We start from the raw sequence: 13,453 nt of genomic DNA, 5'->3' as shown, positions 1-13,453 counted from the left end.
ACATAGTCTTCTGTCTGAGTTCAATAGAGGGATGAAATCAGCAGAGGCAGCCAGAAACATTTGTGTCATGTACAATGATAATGCCATTGAATAGAGCACACAAGAAAAAGGTTTTCTTATTTTAAGGAGGATCGTTTTGACATTAGTGACTCTCCACTTTGAGGAAGACCTTCAGGGTGTAACGAAGATGAAAACAATCCATGTCAGTGTACTTGAGAACTGGCAAATGTGATGAACTGTGATCATTCCACCATCATGCTACATGTGCATGCAGTGGGTAAGGTTCCAAAATGGGTTGTATAGGTACCGCTTGCTCTAAACCAAAATCACAAAAATCAGTGGTTGGCTGTATATGGATCTCTGCTTGCTCATCATCAGTTGGCTCATGAACAACACCGACAATTCCTACCCTGTCAATAAACACAATACATACAAAGCCAAAAACATCAGCACAACAAAACACCACACAAAAATGCACATACAGTGACAGAATGCAACACAAATAATACATGAAAACCAGGAAGAAGATTGAAGATGATACAAAGATTTGCATGCATGCTCAAAAGATAATGTTATGCATGTGGTGGAACAGCATCAACATGGTGTGCTACAAATTACCTCACTGAGGTGTGACCGTGACATCTATTGTCAACAACTGAGATGTCTTGCAGATGCATTCCAAGAACAGTGATGAGAATGACTGTCTGAAGTGATGCTACTCCACAATAATACTTGTCCACATTCTGCTAGACACATAAAAAACACTAATGTATGAGTTGGGTTGGACAGTCATTCCACTTGCACCTTATTCACCTGATCTTGTGCCCTCAGTTTGCACCTTCTCCACTCTCTATTGAATAATCTTCAAGTAACTTCCTTTCCAAATGAAAATGCACTCCGAACATGGCTTGAGATGTTCTTCACCTCAAAATCATGTGATTCCTACAATTGTAGCATCGAGAAATTACCACGGTGTTGGCAGACCATTGTAAATAGTGAAGGAGAATATATTATTGATGACTAAAGTCTCTATTATGTGTGTGTGTTGTGTTGTGTTTATTAAACTTGGAAATATGCTACGAACTTTTGCACCAACCCAGTACTGCCCCATTGACCATTGACTGCCAATGTATTTGGACTGGATATATTTTCGTTATTCAGTTTTCATATAGCCAATCTGGTCAATCTAATGTCAACCAGCATGCCATTCATAGACTAAGAGAAGTTATATGAGGAATTTGGAGAAGTTTTTGTTCCCTCACTCAGTTGTGCCAATGATTTTGTAGTGCACTTATCGTTTATGAAATGGGCACAGCTTCATTTTTGTCATGTCCACCTGATACCATTCATAATGTGTAACAATGAAAACAATCAATTATTGATTAAATTATTTAATTGAGTAGATAAAAAATTTACTCAACAAGCAGTGGCAGAACACACACATTAAAGACTGTTGTGATTGGCAAGCTTGCAGAGCCAGTGGCTCCTTCTTCAGGCAGATGGGTTGAAGCGGATGAAATAAGGGTGAAGATTAGATTAGATTAGATTAGATTAATACTAGTTCCATGGATCATGAATACGATATTTCGTAATGATGTGGAATGAGCGAATTTTCCAATACATGACATAATTAGGTTAATTTAACAACATACGTAAGTTAATATAACAACTTTATTTTTTGTGTTTTTTTTGTTTTTCTTTATTTTTTATTTTTTATTTTTATTTATTTATTTTTTTTATTTTTTTCTTATTTTATATCTAAAAATTCCTCTATGGAGTAGAAGGAGTTGTCATTCAGAAATTCTTTTAATTTCTTCTTAAATACTTGTTGGTTATCTGTCAGACTTTTGATACTATTTGGTAAGTGACCAAAGACTTTAGTGCCAGTATAATTCACCCCTTTCTGTGCCAAAGTTAGATTTAATCTTGAATAGTGAAGATCGTCCTTTCTCCTAGTATTGTAGGAAAAGGACTGGAGAGATCTGGGAAAAGGAGTAGATTTTGGGAAAGTCACCCAGAACCGTGGGTCAGGGGTGACTTACTGTAAGTAGCCTACAGGCGAACTTGTTGACTTGACACTTCACCTTCCTGCCTTTATGAATCTTAATGAGTTTTTAATGGTTAAAATTAACTATTATACCAAGTTTATGCTGAAGGAGCCCAAATAACATACCTATTACACCAGCTGTGGAAAATGGGTTAATCTTGTACATTCAGAAACATGACAGAAACCATTTCTTCAGTTAAAAAAGTGCCTGAAATCTGCTCCTTGTCTGGCTACTTTTATGCTAGGCAAATGCCCCATTCCTGTGATGGACACATCACTGTATGGGGTAGGCACAGTACTGTCACATAAAAACTCTGACACCACAGAACCATCACTTGCTTTCACTTCCAAAATGCTGTCAGCAGCAAAGTTAAATTATTCACAAGAGGAAAAAGAAGCCCTGGCAGTAATCTAAGGTGTCAAAGAATTTTGTTTTTGTGTGTGGTGATACTACACGTGATTGCTGACCATAAGCTACTAATGTTGTTGTTTAATACATGATCAAGACTGCTGGAAAAAATGGCATGGCGGCTGCAGCAGTGGGCATTGTTTTTGATAGTCATCGTAGGACCATTGTACAGCAGGCATATGCCAAAGTTCTGTCTTGCCTTCCTAATGACCCGCATAAGGACTGTGATTTATAGGAAGCCACGTGCTTCGCATCAACCACAATATTCAATGGAAACTGCAGTCATTCCATGTTACTGCCCACAACGTACAGTAGGTTGTAGCTCAGAATCTGCTGCTTACTAGATTTGTTTGTCATATTACCAAGAGGCACTTACTCAAGGAAACACTTCCAGTTTTCAAGATGTATTTTTTACTCTGACCTCACCTCAGTTGTTTGGATGTTGTCTTGTTGCTGGTTACCAACAAGTCATAATCCTAGATACTTACTCGCACTTTGTTCTGGCCCTGGATCATCCAGATGCTCCATTTGTCAAATGAAGGTAATGACCTGAAGTAATGTTTAGCAGCCGAAAAAAGACACTAAAATAGAGCATATGGACTGCAATATATGCAAAATCAATTGGTTGTGCCCCAGCATATTTGTTCATTGATCAAGGCTGAATACCCTTGAGATTAAGTGCACATAGACTTCGCTGGAATGTTCAAGGGTGCCATGTGACTTTTAGATGTGGTCACAATCTCAGATTTCCCATATATTGGCTAGTTGCAGTCAGTAACAATAGCAACTGTGATCTGGCCTTTACCAACCATATTTGCCATAGAGGATGCACTACTGACCCCTGTATCAGATAGTGATGCACAGTTACCCTCATCTGCCTCCAGAATTAATGCAAAAGGAACGGAGTCATGTACCTGACAACTGCCCCCTTGTATCCAGTATCAAACTCAGAGGTGAAGTGGTTAGTCAGGACATTCAAGTCACAGAAAGAAAATTAATGACACTGAAGAATGCATTGACAAGTTTCCTGGCTGCAAATATATTCATGTTAGTCAGTAGTAGTGTAGGGGTTACCCACGGCTGGGCTGGAAACTCCTACTGTTTCATCAGGATGCAGACCAAGGACATGTGTGACATTGTTACATGCAATAAAATATTATTCAACATTGTTCCATTTATTACTCAAAATACAAGTCATTGCTACGTCTTCTATGATAACTGGTGTCTATAAAATTCAGAGAGGAATCCGCTGAATCCAGCAGCATCACAACTACCGAATATGCTGCATCACTCAAAAGTGAAAGCTGATGATACCCAGGTGTAGCGGTTTGCTGCCTGATGGCAAGATAAGCATGCCCCATTGACAGCCCTGCTTGGAGAAGGCACTGGCTGTGATGTGTGTGTTTGATACACATGCTGTTTTGGGGAGCATTTAATCCCCCACCCCCCAGATCACTGTCCGTTGTTGTTCCATCAGGTGGACCATGATGCTGGATCCAGTGATGTTATACTGAGTGCTGAACCTTCCCCACTAGTACGGTAGGCCATCAGACTAGTGTGACACTGGAGTTTTAGATCAGCTTCTGCCCTGGATTGGAGTCCTGCTGGTAGACTTGTAGACTGCCCATCTGTGCTGGCTGTTGTACTGGATGCTCAACTTCATTATTCATGGCTATGGATTGCTGATCTTCTCATGAGACAGCTGGGGTAATACCATCATTAGAACATTCTCACACAAGATGTTATCATATCATAACCAAAGGATCAAGTGTGAACAACATGAACACCATCAATCTTACTGGCTGAGTGCTCTAAGCTAGTAGGCGTGGAATATTTATGTCATCAAGGAGAGGCTCCAGTCTCCGATACCATCTGTAATGATTGAATCAGTTGTGCTCGTCTTGAGTTGTCAGTGGTCTTCAGTTATGCTACATTTCCTTAACGAATTCGTTACAATGTCTTTAGTGCTTAGTCAAACTCCTGCTACATGGTCTTGTGTCATACATAGTGTTACAAGAGGAACAAAGGCAATTTGGGCTGTGCTCTTCTGATCTCTTTCTGCTGAGCCCACTCGCAGTCTCACACAAGAGTTTTGAGGCTGCTGTCTTCGTGAATGAGTAATGTTTTTGGTGTTGAATGTTTGTGCTTCCCAGCTGGTGGCTGTTGATACTTCCATGTGATTGAGTAACCCCAGCTGTTCAAACTTAGAGAGTTTTACTCTCCCCAGAAAGCATCAATGTGTCTACTACAGTACAACACATGTGATGGAAGACATGTAGCACAAACCAACAGAACATTTGACTCCCAGTACTAATAATGTATCAGAGAATGGAAATATGGGACAAGACTCTCAAATTCTGCTTAACATATAAGAGAAAATAATCACAAATCTGCTACAAGAGAGAAAATGAAAATAGTTAGAATGAATATTGAAAGACACCACCTAACCTTACAAGAATATTATCACAAAGAAAGAAAAGCTGAAAAGAAATTAGTACTAAATGCCCAAGTGAATATGAGTACTGTAATGACCCAGTGTTAACGCAAAGTGATCATATAATAGACAAAAGTCCCAGTTAGACGATCACAAATTCCCTTTCTTTCCTAGGTGTGTAAAATTACAGAAATGAATGACACTCCTGACACAAAAACGACAGTTACAGTACTATATTTCAAAAATAGTGACCAAAAGGAAAACTACAAACTTTGAACCAGTTTGCCACATGAGAGAGCTTATAAGTAATGAATTAGATACTGCTCTGTAAGTACCTTTCCATTTTATTATAAAAAGTTCAGTGAACTCTTAAATTTATAACCTGCATGTGCAAACAATAATCTGTATGTGAAAATGGAAAAAAAAAAAAATCATGTAATTTTTCAGGACGCCACTGAAGATGCCTTGTAAACAAGGTGAAATGTGTCTATGTGCACAAGTTAAATGCAAAAAAAAAAAAAAAAAAAAAAAACCTTCATGTGCAGCATGCAAAAGACATTTATCTTTCAATCTACTGCATTTTAATCATACGTCTGTCATTTATTCTTCCACCGTTAACTTTAATCAGATCTATGATGGTGTTCTGTAGCTGAGTGATTCTCCTTACTTGTGGGATTATGAAGGAGGAGATGCATTTCCATTTACTTGTATATATTGTGAATTGTGACACTGGAACTGGTTGCCAACTATAATAAAATATATTAGGGTGAAACAGTTTTAAAACTCATTTTGTGACCAGTATGCATCACTTGAAAATCTGCTGCCAGGCATTAGTCCTCAGTATATTCTTTCAGTTTGATGAGCTATGAGACTTCAAGATTCATGAAAACCAGATGCAACAAAACAGGTAAGCCAGATGTCACAATTGGCATTTCCACCATATGTGGAGCCACTAAAAACAAAGATCTGAAAAATGTTGAAGAAACGTGATATAAAAACAATCATTCAACTACAGCAGGACACCTATGGTATAGTTGTCACAGCCAGGTACCCAGTGTGATTGTGCACACCTGCCATTTACAGCTTTTAGTTTGAGTGCAGGCTACAGTGTATAGGCTAGTCATAAATTTGCATTTTGCAGTGCTGCTTGGAGCATATGAGATATGCTGATCTCAGGTGGAAAGACAAATTGGTGGTGGCAAAGTTTGGGCTATGTCTGACTTTGAATGGACCTGAGTGCTGTACAGGGCCAGAGGAATTTGGTCTGCATAATGAAGGCATCAAAGTTATAACCAACTAAAGTCTCATACACAAATATTGTGACTGTCAGATAAGCTCTACAAGGGACCTGTTACTAGCCCAGTATGTTGCAAGCACTCCCCACTGAGATATTTCCACATGGCATTTGAGGTGGAGCACAGTAGATCATGCCAGTTCTCAACTGTGTTCTCTCCCTCCACCCACCTCATGGAACTCAGAGGGGACAAATCAGCTTGCAGCTCTGCTTATACAGAATGTTTCTGTGACAGTGTGCAAAAATTTAACAGGACAGGCTTCACTGAACAGTTTGAGGTAGGGAGCCGGGGGTCGGAGAAGCAATCTTAAGGAGATAATAGAAATAAAATCACATTACTGAGTACTTCCTTATTTACATTAGTTACAGTTAGCTGCAAATACCATCACTGACACAGTGAATATACCCCTTGTACTGTATCTTACAAAATGTGCTGAAACTGATGGTCATCAACCTCAATGCTAGGATGACAATGGTGAACAAGTTTCTGATGCCCTCTGACCAATATTCCTGGTGTGTTTTGAATCACATCACAGGCAGCTACAATTCTGGCAACTAATTCCATCTCTGTATCCACTGGGGTCTCAAACACAAGTGACTTCAGATATCGCCATAGGAAATAATCAAAGGGATTCAGGTTAGGTGTCCTCACAGGCCATGGAACGGGACCTCCCCTCAAATCCAGAAACCAGGAAATATGGCATTGACATGGTTGCATATATCCACACTGATATGAGGTGGTGCACTGTCATGTTGTATCCCCAACCTCTTATGAACAGCCAAAGATATGTTCTCCAACAACTCAGGTAAAACTCTTTCCACGAACCTCAAGTACAGGTGACCATTCAGACAGCCAGGTAGAAGATATGAAGGCTACCTCCTTGTTTCCTTGCAGGAAATAAAGAATTTACATATAAATAAACAGCAAAGTATGTGTAAACTTGCACACATGTTAGTTGTAAATAAGCTGGAAAACAGTAATTCTAGACAAAGTGGTAGACAAGTTTACTTCCATATTTCCTTAAGCTGGCTTCTCTGACTCCAGGTTCCTTACCCTAGGTTCCCTACCTCAAATTGTTCAGTGGAGCAGTCTCTGTGTCTTCTTACATTTTAGTATGCTCTTACCAAAACACCCTGCATAAAAATAATCAAAATGCCATTTTGACATTTTGCCAGAAAATAATGCTCAATGAAACCTCATGCAATTGTGATTGATTCATCCTACTGAAAATCTTGACACTTTATATTAGTTTGATTCATAAGGAAGCACAATGTGATCATTTCATGGGCCATGATCCACTTGTTGCCCTATACTTTGCATTAATTTAGCATTATATTCACAATAGTTTCCAAAGTTTGACTAAAGTCAGCAAATTGTCTAAGCATCTCTATTGTGTGACCTTATTAATGCACAAGGTATGAGAATCAAGAGACAGCAAATGGCTAATCTCCTACAATATTTGAGAAAAGTGTTTGAAATTAGAGCTTTGTTACACTTCAAATAATTCAGATTTACATGATTGTAATCAGAAAATTTTGAGGATATTTTAATTAATTTCTGAAGAAATACATTTAAAAAAGAAAAAAAAACAGAATAAATGTTTGTGAAGAAGATATCAGAAATGCAGAGAAAATTAAAGGAAAGAGTAACTTGGAAGGAAATATAATTTTTCCTACAGTGAATAGAGGTAGGAGCTACTTAGGGGCTGAGAAATTTTGTAACCTGTGATGGAATCTGACAAGGATACAGTACTTTTATCATTCACTAAATGGTGCAATATTGAATGGAAGTCAGTGTTTATTGAACAAGTAACAGATAAGGAGAAATTTAAATGGATTAATGAAGCAGTTGTCAGGAAGATATATATGGTGGAAGTTATGACAACTAATGAGTAAGATGAAGTTAATTATGCTAAAGAGACATTTTTATTGTTGGAGAACCTTTCAATGTGATGTTCAGGATGGGAGAATTTACAAATTAACACTGAAACTGTTCAAGTGACTGACCACAAAAATGTCACAAAAATTATTAAAAGTTGATGCATCACCTCATGTTGGGAGTGTTTAGTTGGTTAAGGAGGTTTACTTAACTGAAGTATTGTAATAATGTCATTGCTACAGATTTATGAGAACCAGTACTTTCAATATCATATGATTTGATTGTAATAGCAGATCGACTATATTATACTTTTACATACACATTATGATTGTTCCTTTTATGGTGTTACAGCTTCAAAAATCCATCCACACAATTCATAGTGGAACATATATTGGATATGTACTACAGTAACTAAAGGTGATAATCTTTCATGATGAGGATTTGAAAGTATTTAGAATAAATTTTAGTCAATAAACACAATATGTGATGAATAAAAAAGTGAGAAAATTACAATGATTAATTGAGAAAAAAATGTTTTTACATTAACTGAAAAGAACAGGAATATAAATAGTGATGAATGACACAATCACAAGTTTGACAAGAGTGATGGAGTATCTGTCACTTCAGAAAAATCAGATGGTAGAAAATGTAGATAATATTTTTTTAGATGTGAGTTATGCGGTTAATTAATTTTCATGCAAGTGAACATATATATGTCACTGACACTGGTACTACCATGTTCCTGAAGTCTTGATATTATTATTCTTTGGGTTTATTTCCCAGACTCAGATAATTTTACTTGCAGTTATAACAGGATTATGTAGTCAAATAAATTTCTTGTATTTAAATTTCTTTATGATAACTTGTTTTTAGAGTAGAGGTATCAGTAGGTTGGCCAAGAGTTTTCATAGAGATTGAAACATATACTTCCACTATAAGCTTGCTGTGTCTAATGTTAGTAAAATGAATTTTTTGTCTTTTATTATATACAGATGCCTGTTAAACAATGGAAAGTCCAGGTTGGAATAGCAACTACTATGAGAGGGGTAGATTGCTGGTCATTGTAAAGATGACACTTTGAGGTGTAGAAAGGTACAACAAAAATGCTATTACACACTAAGCTTTTGGCCAAAGCTTTCTTCAAAAAAGAAATGAAAACACACATACATTGCCACAAGGATGCACACCTCAAGCAATTGTGACCGTTAACTGTGGCAGATTTTCTTGAAGTAGTAGCCACTGCCTTTAGTTTGGCATTTGATTAATATCATTTTTTGTAAGGTCTCTGTTGAGAAGTATTCCAGTTTGATCTTGTTGAATTATCTAACAGATGCAAATCTAATGCCCTGTCCAAATTTTATTGTAACCTCAGAAAGCATTATTTCTTTGAGGTTCTTGTTTGTATAATTTTTCTCAGCTTGCTTTGTGCAAGATGCAAGGCCACTTAAAATGTTCACATGTTTTTCATTCTTTTGTAAACATGAAGTTTAAAAAAGATCACAGAAGTATCTAATATCCATGCCTGTGTGCTCGTATTCTCCTGTAACACATAGTTTTCCAATTGAAGAAACAGATATTCATGTGCTTCATGGTAGATGGTATGACGAGAGTAATTAAATAGTGTAATAGCAAACTAATATAAATAGCTTTCAGTTTTGTTTTTCATTTTAAAATATATTCATTACTAACTATTTCTGTTTATGCATTTATTCTGTCTAAAACATCGAACTGGCTGGTTTTTAACCATAGCGTCTGCTGAAGTGGAGATGTCCTTTTATATCAGAATGGAATGGAAGCTTTCAACACGAACGTCAACAGTTACAATAGCAAGCCACTGAAACATATGACTGGTTCTAGATAAGAGTAGTTGAGTGTGTTTGTACAATGATAAATAATGTGTAATGTCTTATCTAAATTTTTTTGAAAACATCAATCAATTCATAATTGAGAAAATTTAAGTATCAGAAGATTTCATTGGGAAGAAAAATAAAAATGGATCTAATCTAAAAGCAATAAAAATTATTGAGAAATGAACCAGTAGACTGAAAATTCATTTGCTAATGATTCTGATTTTCTACTACCCATAATTGATTAGCAGAAAAATGCTATATTCTACAGTGAAATGTCCAGAACCTTTCAATATCATTTTCAGTTGTTTCCATGTAGAACTGTCTCAACTATGTGACTGTCTCAAAGTTTCTGTTAATTTACAAGGAGACAAGATAGCTGGTCAGTACTTAACCTTTGTCACCTCTTCTCCTCACAATGGATCAGTGCCCTTCAGTCCATAGTCTGAATGACCTGCTCCTCATTCCCCACCCTCACAAACCTATTCTTTGTTTCTTTCTGGGGCAGGAACTGGAATTTATCCTTCTGAACATCAGTATTATCTAGACATTTTTAAAAAAATTCTACTGTTCTCTCATGTGACCTTTTTTTTTTTCACAAATATTTCTGAATCATTGTATTACATCCACTTTATCTAGCTGTTAAAAAGTATTTCTTTTCCAGCGCATTTATCGAGGACATGCTGCGAGAAAGTATGTGAAACAACTGAAAACAGGTAACAAAGTCATTTTTGTCTTGTATTCCCTCAGGTCCTAAAATATACAAATATTTCTGGTTCCAGTAACTACAATATAACAGATAACATATTTCATTTTCAGATGTTGCCACAGATAATATTTTAAACAAACACAATATAACAAGGGAGCAAGCCAATGTAGCTTGTGTATTAATACAGGTTGGTCAAACAGCTTCACTGCCAAAAGCTACTTCAAGAGCAGAGTAAAATTTTTGTGTCACTCAACATTTCCTTTGTATTTATTCATTTGATTTTCTTGCAGAAAATATTCCGTGGTTATTCTGCCCGAAAAGCATACAAGGAGATGCTTCAAGGTATAGTTTGAGCAACATATATGGATTTTGTTTTACATTTATGGTGATTAAGAAGAGAAGTTAATCTTTAATGATGAGTTAGTGGTACCACATGCTGAGTTTAAAATATGGGAGGGTATGTGCAGAGCTGCTTTATGCATTTCTGTTGGGCCATGATTTACCATAAGATTATTGGGGCCATGCTGTTTTCTGTATAGGAAACAGAGGCAAAGAAATTGCTGGAATGCTTGAATTTGTTGATTCTGTGGGGATAACTATGAGTAATTTTAACTTTACTTTTTTGTCTATTGCTCCTGTTTATAGTGACATGTGATCATAGAATATAAAAACATAAGATCATAGAATACAATATTACTTCTCCAGAACATTATTTAATGGTAAAATCTATTGTATCCAAACACATAACAATAGAGTAACAAACTGAAAATATGACAATAATGATAATAAAAATGATAAATATTTATCATACAAGTTTATCCTACACTACACACCTTGATAACGGGCTAGAAATAGGGAAAATGACTGTTACAGCATATCAGTAGGAACCATTCTGGTGTTCATCCAGATTGGTTTGGGAAAACACAAGGAAATGTAGGGTTTAAAATCTCATTGACAGTTACATCAGGTTAACAATTTTAAATACTTTCTTGATTCTTAATTTAATTGAATTGTGGTTATAATATACTCAAGTAATTATTTATATTAATCCATGAAAAGAGTTTTCCTAATTTTCCAATCATTTCACTGATCTGCAAATGCTGCAAAAGAATTAAGTGGACTTGAAGTTTCCTATAGGGAGTAGAATGAGTTTACTTTGTCTTCTATTATGTAGGGTTGAAAATCTTTGATTTATCAATATTAGCCTTCAACTCTTATGTATACTTATTGAAAATATATGTTGCACTGCTGCACACTTTGTTGAATTGTACATAAGGGATGATTTGCCTTTTAAATTTGGTTTATTTTTTAATTTTTTGTTATATGATCACCCCTAATGTTTTTGATTTCAGACTTCTAACACAATGGTATACATGTAATTCTCATCACCTCTTAGTGACATATCCCCACTTAAGACTAAATCAACAATTTAGTGTGCAAAAAACTCTCAAATATCAGAATTACTCATTTGCATCTTTTACACACACCCTCATTTCCACACTGAGCAAACCACTGTACACATATATTAATTTCATGTAAATGTGCATATACTTGAGTTTATGAGTCGAACAAATATTGCTTTCATACAACACCCTAGCAAAATATTAAGAAATTCTGACTCACACTAAAAAATCCTAACATTAACTCCCATGTTAAATTAACTTCTATCTTCACTCTTACTAAAAACTCCAAAAAATATTACAATGGTTTTCTGCGCCCTCAGGTATTCCATGGAAGTTACAGTATGGTGGCATACATTTACCTCTGATATTCCTTTGAGAGGATCATCTTATATGATACAATTTAGAAATTTCAATATATGTTGATTAAATAAACTGAACTTGGAACATTACTCCCTAACAAACCAACATCCCTTGTCTTGCATGACATAAATGGATGCTGTTGTTCCTTTTAAATGGGTTCATGTTGTCAACAGCAAGCCTCACAATTGAGTAGAGGTACTGCATTTCCAGATAAGAGTCTCCGCCTTGTTAAATACATGCATTCATTTTATTTGGAAATTAACAACTAGGGTGGCACTAATAACTTAATTTTCATCTAAATATACTCTTTGCACTAGAAATAACTAGACTCAAAGTTTTACAATCCATGTAATCTAAAATAGAAGTGTGCAAAGCAAACAAACTTTATCAGAAGTGCTGACTGTGAGTAATATTCTAATGAACCCCACATCGATTTTTTGAAATTATATTAAATTTTTGTATGAAAATTTGAATTTTTGTTGCAACAGCCTTTTTAAATATTTCTGATTGTGATAGAAGAAGATAGGTTGGATGTTAGTTTCCCATACATTCTTTTGTGCCTTTTTTGAATATTGGTTTAGCTAGTGCATACTGCACGGTACCGGGAAAACATCCTTCTGCAAAGGATTGATTAACTATTGTGGGCAGTGGCTGCACAATTATTTTATATACTGCTTTTAACACTTTTGTTGGTATTCATCCCACACGCTCATGTTTTACTTTTTAGTGGTAGTATTGCATTTTTCCACATCTTTTGCAGTACTTTTGCTGAATGTACTGAAAATTTTGCCTTCAAATTCCTAAATGTCAAAGAAATTTACCTTAGCTATGTATTTTTCCACATTAATGTCTTTTTTTTTTTAGATTTAAAAAAAATTAATAGTTGTGAAATTTGAGCAAGATTTACAACACATTTGCCCTCTATCAAGATAAATTTTGGAAATATCATGGCCCTTAGGAGTAGTGCCTCTTTCAGCTTTGATCACTGGCTATAATGCCTTTAACTTGTATTCACTACCCAAAATTAAGCTATTATTTGGCTCTTGAAATTTTCATGCTGTAAAGAGTATT

General features: G+C 35.8%; 1 protein-coding gene across 3 annotated transcripts in view; it reads left to right on the top strand.

Moving 5' to 3' along the window:
- LOC124622083 overlaps positions 1-13,453 on the top strand; it is a 75,758-nt gene that overhangs the window by 45,443 nt on the left and 16,862 nt on the right. For 2 of the 3 annotated variants that reach the window (XM_047147681.1, XM_047147663.1), the window contains 3 exons: positions 10,575-10,626; positions 10,730-10,806; positions 10,910-10,961. In XM_047147681.1, coding sequence (XP_047003637.1) covers positions 10,575-10,626; positions 10,730-10,806; positions 10,910-10,961 — 181 coding nt within the window. Of the gene's footprint in view, positions 1-8,414; positions 8,481-10,574; positions 10,627-10,729; positions 10,807-10,909; positions 10,962-13,453 lie in introns of those variants that run through there. The other variant, XM_047147671.1, reaches the window with a different exon arrangement.

Source organism: Schistocerca americana, chromosome 1 (genome assembly GCF_021461395.2).
Source record: "Schistocerca americana isolate TAMUIC-IGC-003095 chromosome 1, iqSchAmer2.1, whole genome shotgun sequence".
Lineage (NCBI taxonomy): Eukaryota > Metazoa > Arthropoda > Insecta > Orthoptera > Acrididae > Schistocerca > Schistocerca americana.
Note: the sequence above shows the minus strand (reverse complement) of the source record. Positions and strands in the feature narration are given on the sequence as shown.